At 33.4% G+C, this 11,433-nt stretch overlaps 1 protein-coding gene across 1 annotated transcript; it reads left to right on the top strand.

The window, feature by feature from the left end:
- Positions 1 to 4,341: 4,341 nt before the first annotated feature.
- LOC18434989 (membrane protein PM19L) lies at positions 4,342 to 5,882 on the top strand. The gene is made up of 4 exons (XM_006845046.4): positions 4,342 to 4,533; positions 4,644 to 4,863; positions 4,945 to 4,990; positions 5,604 to 5,882. Exons 1-4 carry the CDS (start codon positions 4,419 to 4,421, stop codon positions 5,694 to 5,696), a joined length of 474 nt encoding a protein of 157 aa, XP_006845109.2. The 5' UTR covers positions 4,342 to 4,418; the 3' UTR covers positions 5,697 to 5,882.
- Positions 5,883 to 11,433: the final 5,551 nt, after the last annotated feature.

Here is an 11,433-nt window from a genome sequence, read left to right as displayed (position 1 = left end):
AAGCTTTTATTTGGGATGCTTAGGGCTTTCAATTTCTTAGTCCTCAAGGGTTCTGATCCTCAATCACTATATTTCAGGATTTTCTAATCTGTAATTTTGAACAAGCAATTGCAGCTGAATTTTTTATATTATAATGTATTAAACATATTGATCTTGTTTCCAATAGGATGCTCTCACACCATTCTCTTGTTTTTAATGCACATGATGGATTAAAGATTATTGTACAGGCATATTTTTGCAAATGTGATTGGGTCTTCCATTTATTTTGCATTTCATGAAGCAAAATTGCATATATTTCAAACCAAATACATAAAAGCCAAGAGGTACTTACAGGCGACACTGGCAATAACTACAAAAGAGTTTCCACTCAGCTGGATAATAATCAGGGACGTTTCCCCAATTACAGTCACACATGTAGCTGTTGAAAAGTACAAACCATTCACAAACCACTTCACAAACCTTTACACTTTACTTACAAATCACTCATGAAAAACACTCACTTAATCTTACAAGGAGAGAGAGAGTGAGCAGAGAGAGAGCAAAGAGAGCAAGGAGAGAGCAGAGAGGGAGCAGAGGATACAACTCGTTCTTCGCTTTCTTCAGTTTGATTGGCTTCAACAGCTTCTTCTTCAAATAACTTATATAATTCTTTTTCCAATTCCTTTCTGATAGCTGTTAAATTTTTCTTTTTCATCTGTTTAATGTATTCTCTTAATTGGGAAGGATCATCCATTGAGGCTGGTATCCGTCCTTCAGGAATTATATATATATATATATATATATATATATATATATATATATATATATATATATATATATATATATATATATATATATATATATATATATGGGAGATCTACAAAACGCTTATAGGCGAAAATGAACAGTGATTTCGCCTACCTTCATCACTGTCCAAAGTTCATCGTACGGTCACGATTGTCCGGTAGTGTTTTATTTTTTATTTTTTTCTATAAATTAGAATGATCTGAAATTTGGAGCTTTTGTACATCAAAAATAGGTGAATCTATGAAAAGTATCAAAAAGATATTTTACATGAAATAAATTGACCAAAATACCCCCAAAATGTTTCTAGGGTATTTTGATCAAATCATTTTTGAAAATTATTTTTCTTATATTTTTATTAGGTCTGCCTCACTAATAAGTACACACGCTCAAAATTTCATATCATTTCAAATTGTAGAAAAAAAATTTAAAAAAAAAATAATATCGGACAATCGTTACCGTGCGATGAACTTTGGATGGTAATGAGGGTAGGTGAAATCACTGTTCATTTATGCCTATAGGCGTTGGGAAGACTTTTCTAATATATATAACCTAAAAAAACACCTATAGGCGAAGTGCTACAGTGTTTCGCCACTGCCACAGACGTGCTATGTCTGTGGCAGTTTATTGAATGGACGGCGGTTCAGCGTGAATTTTCATCTGCTACGGACCTAGTATGTCTATGACGTACCGCAAAGGACATACTAGGTCCGTGGCAGTCGAAAAATGGATGCCGTCCCATTTTTTTGGACGACAATTGGCCTATGGGCGAAATCACCGTATTATTTTGCTCATAGATGTTGCGTAGATGCTTCCACACACACACACACACACACACACACACACACACACACACACATATATATATATATATATATATATATATATATATATATATATATATATATATATATATATATATATATATATATATATATATATATATATATATATATATAACCGTTGCGCCCACTCTGGCCTCGCAGGGCGGGCCCTAGTGGGTGCGAGTTGGAGCTGCCATAGCTTATGGCTAGAGCAATGGGAGGGGCCCCCACTACAACAGAGAGAACAGTCAGGATAACGAACACTCCACTGGGCTGATTCATCAGATATTCTCGATCAACTTGGGTGGATATGCTGACTGACTTCTTGTTAAGAATGAGCTTTTCAGTCTTATAGCGCATTCATGAGCTTATTCATTCACTGAATAGTCTCCCTCTAGTATTCCTTGCTTCGGATATCCCTAAGACCATTGGCACCCGGCCTCCTAAGCCCATACGCTATTCCGTGTATAAGTAAACGCTTGCGCATGTAGAGTATTGTTTACGATGAAAATCTGACAGATCTTTCGATGAAGATCTCCCGAATTTTAACACCTTAAACTAATAAAATAGATGTAAATAAAGTGGTAGAGAAAGTGGGACTAATCGAATTCAGATCTGAGGCAAGATTTGCCCGAAAACGAGCAGATCTACTCTCAGATCTGTGGTAGAGCCAGCATGATCCAAAGCATTAAAATACGATTTTAAGACAAAGTTAACAGATCAAAATAAATAAAAATAGAACTAAAACAATAAAAGAATGAAAATGAGAGAGGAAGAGACAATACCAAAGAGAGCCGAATGCCCCGGGGTTCCCGAGCCTTCGAGTACTCGCCAGTATCAGAACCGGTCCTCTTTACCTCTCTGATTCGAATGTTGACCAGCAGATCTCTGGGTTAGAAGGGTTAGATCTAGGGTTGTGTTGCTCTAAGTCTAGTTTTGATCTAAGGTTATTGTGCCCTGGTCTAGGTTTTCTTAAGCTTGGGGATTAGGGTCTCTGGACGTTAGGGTTTCTGTTTTTTTGAAGCTCTAAAGTTTCAATCTCTATATGTTTCTCTCTGGTCTGGAGGGGAATTTCCTTAGTTTTCTAAGGGTTTTATGATCTCCAGAGGTTGCATATGAATTCTGAGATCTTATCTAAATTTTTGGGATTTTTCTTAAATTTTTAGAAATTTTATAAGGTTTTTTCCTATTTTTGGTATTTTTCGGTAATTTTCCTAATTTCGAGAGTTGCTAAGTTTTTTTTGTCTCTTTTTCTCTCTCTTTGTGAGTTAGAGAGAGGGGGTATTTATAAGATTCAATTGGTGATTTTTTTTAAATTTTTGGAGTTTTTTCATAATTTTTTATATTTATCTTAAAGTTTTAGCCTTATTTAATTAAAGAAAACGTGTTTACTGTGTCATCAGATACGTTGACTGTATCAATAGCCCACGTCTGGGCCTGTTGGGTCTATTACAGCCCAGCCCACAGCCCGACAGTTGGGTCTCACAGGGACTAAATTATCATTTGTTATATCTTTTTATCCGTAGGTCTGATTCAGACGATTTTGTGACCGTTGGAAAGCTCTTGGGCTTTATTTCAAATTGGGATAAGATTTGAGTAGTTTTGGGTGATTAAATTGGGTCTACTAGGATAATGTGGTCTTAATGGGTAGTTTTTAGGTAATTAAATTGGATCTACTAGGATAATGTGGCCCTAATGGATAGTTTTTGGATAATTAAATTGAGTCTAGTAGGATAATGTGGTCTTGAAGGTTAAGATAACTATAGAATTTGCCAATTGAGTCTAGTAGGATAATGTGGTCCTGAAGGTTAAGATAACCATAGAATTTGCCAATATCTACCTATTACGTTTCCCACTTTTTGATCGGACGCTGCATCTATTGATGCATTCTTTGGTTGGTGTCTTGGATTATTTCCACATTTCCAACTGCTTTTAACTGAGATTCTTCTTAACACTGGTTCATGCCTGACTACGGAAGTTATAAGCACTGCCTCCTCACCACGCCACCATTGCTTCACATTTTGAAGTCATGCACAGTTCCAAAAGTGAGAGAATTTCATTTTACTTTCCTCGGTAGTCTTCAACTTTTCCAGGAATAAAACATAGAAGGGTTGATACGGTGCTGGACCATACACACTCTCTATAACCCGATCATAATCCAAATAAATTTGTGTTAATAAGAAAAAAGTTTATATAAAGCCAAGGCTATAAACAATCAAATTAAAGTTTACCTCAAAAATTTTACTAGAAGAAGTTGTTTTGATGCTCAAATATCCTCAAATTGATCATCTAACATCAAGATGCATGGACAAGAGAAAAACATAGATATTAAGTTTTGAAAATAGTGCATCCCGTAATGCATTTTTGGACGGTCAATTTTCAAATTTTCAAATTTTCAAATTTTCATAGATATGCTAAATCTATCACAAAAATGTCCTGTATTAAAACCACATTTCTCAAAGTAAATTTTCATAGATCTGCTAAATCTATCACAAAAATGTCCAGTATTAAAACCACATTTCTCGAAGTTTTACTTCGATTGTTTAGAGCCTAGGCTCTATACAAACGGCACCCATAATAAGAATAAAATGAAAACGAATTTTGCTTTGAATTCAAGTTATGCACATTTGAGCTTTTCCCATGTCGGCATGGAAAGGTAGCCCGGCAAGAAACGAACATTTACTCACCTTTCCCGCTCTCCCCCTCTCTCTCTCCTCCAACTATAAGAAACTAACGCCTCAAATCCACTTTGTAGAAACCAAGAGGCCTACATACTCAGTTTTAGAGAGAGAGAGAGAGAGAGAGAGAGAGATGGCTAAGCCTGTAGCAGCAGGCCTTCTCGTCTTTAATTTTTGCATGTATTTTATTCTCGCATCTCTAGGCGGATGGGCAATCAATTATGCTATCGACCATGGCTTCGTCATCGGTATTTTTTCTTTTCATTTTGATCTCTCTCTATTCTATGCTTTCTATTTCCCTCTTTTTTTGCTCTCTTTCTCTCTCTAACAGTGAATGTGCTTTGATTCTCGACGGCAGGCGCTGGTCTGGCTCTTCCCGCGGCTTTCTCCCCGATTTACTTTCCGATGGGGAACGCGGCCACCGGTTTCTTCGTGATATTTGCTGTACTTGCAGGAGTTGTGGGCGCTGCTTCGGCCGTTGCAGGGACCCGCCATATCATGGCATGGAAAGGCGAAACCATCAGCTCTGCTCTTGTTCCTGCCGTCACTGCGTGGGCTCTCACTCTTATTTCCATGGGGTAATAACCCATCTCTCTCCCCCTCTCTCTTTCTCTCTCTAAAGATATGAATCTGTAATAAGATTAGCCCTATTTTTGCAGCCTGGCGTGTAAGGAGATCAATCTGACGCCAAGGAACGCTAACCTGGTAAGCCTCAAATACTGTGGCAGGGTCGACCCATTACAGCCTGAGGGTAGGGCCAGGCCACTAGAAACAAGGGTAGGGGCAGCCCAGGCCAATGCGAGGGCTGCCCTCAATCTTCCCATCCTGGCCATTATTTCCTTATCATTTATGTGTTAGATTTTTTTAATTTTTTGAAAAAGCAAAATAAGATTAAAATGATATGGTTGGAAACAGGGAAAATAAAAATAAAAATAAAAAATATAAAGACTTATAACATTAAAAAAAGTTCGACCCTTAATAAAACACATCAGCTAAATATAATTTGGAATGGGGTTGGTTTTGTGGTGGTAGCACCCCATACCCCAGTCACTTCATTATGGTTTCTATTCTCATTAACATCATTTTAATAATACTTTCAAAAATTTAACTCTTAAAGTAGTTGAAAAAATGGGTAGGGTTAGCCGACCCCAATTAATTAAAAATTGATAAAAAAAAAAAAAAAAACTGTTACGATGATGATGACTTTTTAAAAAGAATTGAGCCGTGCTAGACCCAGGGTTGGCCGGGCCAACCATATTATTGGTTTTTGCAGAAAGAAGTTGGTTTTTAATTTTGTTTTTTGAAATGAAAATTGCAGAGGACCATGGAAGCATTTACAATCATTCTTTCGGTGACTCAAGTCATCTACATAGCTGTAATTCACACCGCTGTTGGAAGGCCCAGAACCTGATCTGATTAGATGTGGTTTTCACCACCACCACCTATTCTTTTACTTTTACCTTGATTTTCGCTTCTTTTGTTGTGGAATTAAAATGGTGCAATGTACTTTTGTTTGGTATGGTGTTAAGAATTGTTTGTAAGAGTGAATACTGGGGTCGTGATTTATTTATTTATTTATTTATTATATTGAGATTGACTTGTGCTTGTGTTTTGTAAATCCTTATTCTTTATATGGGGACTTCCAAAAACAAATTTATTGATATCCCGTTGAAATAAAAGCGAACCAGCACTTTATATACTCTTTCTTTCGCAAATTTCTTTTTCTTCATTTGTCACTGTCCGTTTTCATTTTTGTTTTTGTTTTTGTTTTTGTTTTGTTTTTTTTTTTTTTCATCTTAGTTGAAGGACATTACGTAAAAAAGAATGTATACAATGAAACCATTTACTTTCGATACAAATAGGTTATAGTTACTTGCAACCATCTGATATGAAATTTGATAGCTTAGGTGTGTTACAAAAGTAGAAATTTTTTTTAAAAAATTTGAGCTTGGCCAATAGAATAAATGCAACTATCTAATTTCACATCTAATGGTCCAGATTAATTGTGACCACCTTGTATCAAAGATAAATGATCTAATTGTATATTTTCTTATATAAAATAAAGTCGCTTCTAAGAGTGTGACGCAAAGCATACAGATATAAAAATACGCTAAAAGATGTTCTATTTCTTAGGAAGTATGTTGTATATTTACTGCCTTAGGTGTTAGGATCCCAAATTTTGGGATATGATATCTTTAACACATAGGTTAATCTTATTTTTAGCACCTAGATTAATTAATTTCAATAGAAAAATTTACTAATTACACTTTATAACCACTTGAAAAAAATAATGTCTCAAGATTGAATAGAAACTATCCAATTGATTTAAGCATTAGAAAACATAAATTTCAATTGTTTTCTTTTGAGTATAATGATTTATTGATTTTTAAGTGATTTCCAAACTTTTAGATTGAAAAAATCCTCCGAGAGTAGGTCTTTTGATGGAGTAAGAGTAATCTTTGTGCTTGAGGGAGCATAATATACATATTCAACGGACAGTTTTAACTAGAGGAATCGAACTTTAGTTACTACTGTCAACCGCTAAATGTTCATTTCGTATGCCAAAAATAATTTTCGAGAGAATCTTCAAGAGAATTAAAATGAGTAATGGATGAAACATTTACTTTGACAATGGATATAAGGAGGAAACAAAACCTATTCGCATCCATTGCTGCATCCGAATCGACTTGGCCATGGTACTCGGCTTTTGTTTGAGCGGAGTCACAGGGCCAAAAAGAGGTTAAATAAATTGAGAAAAAATAAAAAAAATTCAAAAAATAAGAAAAATATATTAAAAGTAAAATAAAACAAAAAATAACCCTAAGGAGCCCAAATAAGCCTAAGAAGTATTAGAAAAATGGATTTAAAAAAAACAAATTTTCAATTGGAGGCTTCTTAAAAATCCAAAAAAAAAAGAGTAAAATATAAAAATAGGGGTTTATGGCAAAAAAACACTCGTAGATCTTTGTATAAGACCTATAAATCAAACAATAAAAATTGATAGATCAATCACATATTTTTTATTTTATAGATATTTAAACAAATTTATATTGCCAAGTTTTGACTTACTCAACCGAGTCCCGATATGTTTACACCATCTGACAAGCTTCATTTTTATTTTTTTAAAAAATGGAAAATTGTTTTATACAGGCTGGACCACATTTGTATGACAAGTTTCATTTTTATTTTTTTAAAAAATGAAAATTTGTTTTATATTGGCTGGATCACATTTGTACAATTAAAAATGTGGTCCAGATGTATAAAACATCCTTAAATAATCGCAAAAAACCCTAAGGAGCCCAAATAAGCCTAAGCAGTATCAGAAAAATGGATTTAAAAAAAAAAAAATTTCAATTGGAGGCTTCTTAAAAATTAAAAAAAAAGGAATAAAATATAAAAATAGGGGTTTATGACAAAAAAACACTCGTAGATCTTTGTATAAGACATATAAATCAAACAATAAAAATTGATAGATCAATCACATATTTTTTATTTTATAGATATTTAAACAAATTTATATTGCCAAGTTTTGACTTACTCAACCGAGTCCCGATATGTTTACACCATCTGACAAGCTTCATTTTTATTTTTTTAAAAAATGAAATATTGTTTTATACAGGCTGGACCACATTTGTATGACAAGTTTCATTTTTATTTTTTTAAAAAATAAAAATTTGTTTTATACAGGCCGGACCACATTTGTACAATTAAAAATGTGGTCCGGAGGTATAAAACATTATAAAACATCCTTAAATAATATAATTGCAACTAACAGTCTGGATGTTTTTTTTAATATAATTATTATTTTTAAAATTCTTTTATTCTCATGTTGAAGATTATATATTGTCTGCGAGAATTATATTCAAGGCTAGACGCAGAGAAACCGACATGCCCTTGAAACCTGTGTGGTCATCATTACAAGCCCAATATTGGGAACAACCTGCTGAGGGGCCATGACCCTTTTACACAACCTTCTTACGAGCTGTGGGTTCGATGTTGGATGATTCCGGCCGTCCCGCTTGGCTCCTCTCTCTCTCACTGTAAACAAATTTGTCACAGGCTTAACGTGCAACTTTTATTATTTTCATTATCATTTTCGTCCGTTCTTATGTCCTACAAAAGTAGCCATTTTGATTTACTTTGAACTCCCCATGATTAATACAACAATAATTGTTGTTTTGTATAGAGAGAAAGAAAAAAATTTAAATTCCACTAAATGGAAGCTTCTTTCTATAAACGTGTTCTATATAGGCTACTTTGATATAAAAATAGAAAAATAAATTGAGTCAAAGAATTTCATTTTATTGTTATAAGTTACATTTTTAAACTTCATTTTGGTATAAATTGAATTTTATAGACAACAATCACTCGACATAAGACAGGTTCTCATAATTTATATATTTTGATATAATCATGAAAAGCTTTAATGCATTTGCCACTATTTTTTATTAGAAACCTAAAAAAGTAGTTTTTTGAGAAATTATAGAGATTTTTTAAAATGTTTTTGAGGTTGAGATTTGTCGCTTTGCCGATTCTCTGATCTAGATCTCCGATCTACTAATCTAACATAGTTTTTGGAGTGGCCAATTCGAGTCACCGATTCATTCTTTTAAACCTTGCTAAAAACTGAGATGTATCTTATGTTTTCTCTAAAAATAAAGGAAAAGCTTTTTATGTGACCCCACCCACATATAAATTAGTTGTGACCCCATCTCTTAGACGGTTGATCTGAATGAATGACTACGAATGCTCATGTCACATTTTCATGCCAAAATACTTTTTAGTTTTTAAATTTTTTCTACAAAATAATTTTTAGTGAAATTTAAGGTGTTCCATCTTCTTTTTGGGGCGCCCCTAGCAAATATTTAAAACAAATATTTATTATAAAAATAAATACTTTTTACAATCTAGATTTTTGAGCTTTAGCTTGACTCTAGCGCTCGAGCTAGACCCTAATACTGACCCTGAACCTTCCTGACCTAATAGATCTGGACCTTGACCTCAGTATAGTCGAACATGCATCCTAGAGCCACATTCGACCTCAATCACCTTACCAGGGGTACACCGAAAGATTGGAGAAAGTCGGCACATCAATACTGATTCCTGAGCTAGCACTGGCTCCAGGTATCAGGCCTGGGGCCCCGACTTGAGGAACGCCTCATTCTCTTTTCTTTCAGTTCATTTTTCCATCTATTTTTAAAACACTTCCATAATCTCCCCTGCTTTTCTCAAAAAAAGTCCCCTTTCAAAAAAATTTGGCAAGTCTACAGTTCTACCGTTTCAAAACCAGGCACTGTCAGTGATCCGTTCGGGGGCGGTCCTACGGCCAGTCTCCCGCCCACATCATAATTCATTGGGGCCCTTTCTCTATCACTTTCTCAACGAGTTTAGGCCGAATGACAAAGACGAGGTTAGCACCGCCAAAACTTTCACGAATAAACACTGATACCATCATGGCGTCTTAAGTTTATCACAAAACTCTGTATATGATCGTTATGAATGAAATATACACCCTCTATGTATCTAAGAGATGGTAGGAATAGAAGGAAATCATGTACATTTAATACACACAATCAGGAAAGGTCAATTTATATTTTGTAAATTATTTTTTTTATATTTTTTTATTACGTGTGTCTCATTATGAAGTACACACACTTTAAATTTCAGATTATTTCGATTAATAAAAATTGAAACACTACCGGACAAGTGTGATTGTATAATGAAGTTTGGATGATAATGAGGGTAAGCGAAATCACCATTCATTTTCGCCTATAGGCATTTTGTAATATCTTCATATATATATATATATATATATATATATATATATATATATATATAGAAAAGATGATATTAGCTTATTAGCTTATATGAACATATGAGCCCAACGTCCCAGATTGAATCTGAGTCGATATGACGATCACGGATGTTCGGTAGTGCTTAAATTTTATTTTACTTTCTAAAAATCTAAATCACTTGAAATTTTAGGCGTGTGTTTATAAAAAATATGTGAATCTTCGAAAAATATCAAAAAAATATTTTATGTGAAATAAATTAACTAAAATACCCCCTAAAAGTTTCGAGGGGTATTTTGATTTCGTGAATAATTTTTTTTACATTTTTATTACGTACGTCTTGATGAGAAGAATACTTAAAATTTCAAGTGATTTAGATTTATAGAAAAATAAATAAAATTCAAATACTATCGGACATCCATGATAGTCAGATCGGTCAAGATTCAATCGAGACCGTTGGGCCCATATGTTCATATGAGCTAGTGAGCTAATCCCATCTTTTCCCATATATATATATATATATATATATATATATATATATATATATATATATATATATATATATATATATATATATATATATATATATATATATATATATATATAAAGTTTATATAGAGCCTAAGTTTTAAACAATAAAATTAGAGCCTTCAACTTACTCATATATATATAAACAATATATATATATATATATATGGAAAACACTACGCAATGCTTATAGGTGAAAATGAACAGCGATTTCGCCTACTCCCATCACCGCCCAAAACTCATCGCGCGGTCACGATTATCCGGTAGTGTTTTATTTTTCATTGTTTTTCTACAAATCGGAATGATCTGAAATTTAGAGCGTGTATTCATAAATAATAGGGGAATCTTCTAAAATTATAAAAAAAAAATATTTTACGTGAAAACAATTTATCAAAATACCCCTAAAATGTTTTGGGGGTATTTTGATCAATTTATTTTTTACGGATAATTTTTTTATATTTTTATTAGATGCACCTTAGTAAGATGTACATGCAATCCAAATTCCAGGTCATTCCGATTTGTAGAAAAAAATGAAAAATAAAACACTACCAGACAATCATGACCGCGTGATGAAATTTTAACGGTGATGAGGGTGTATATATATATATATATATATGAAAAACACTACCCAACACCTATAGGCAAAAATAAACAGTGATTTCGCCTACCCCCATCGTCGTCCAAAGTTCATCAAGCGATTACGATTGTCCAATAGTTTTTCATTTTTTTATTTTTTTCTACAAATTGAAGTGGCCCAAAATTTGGAGTGTGTATTTATCAAAAATAAGGGAATCTTTGAAAAGTATAAAAAAAATATTTTACATGAAA

This window comes from Amborella trichopoda, chromosome 6 (assembly GCF_054954075.1).
Source record: "Amborella trichopoda isolate Santa Cruz 75 chromosome 6, AtrichopodaSantaCruz75HAP2 v2.0, whole genome shotgun sequence".
Lineage (NCBI taxonomy): Eukaryota > Viridiplantae > Streptophyta > Magnoliopsida > Amborellales > Amborellaceae > Amborella > Amborella trichopoda.
Note: the sequence above shows the minus strand (reverse complement) of the source record. Positions and strands in the feature narration are given on the sequence as shown.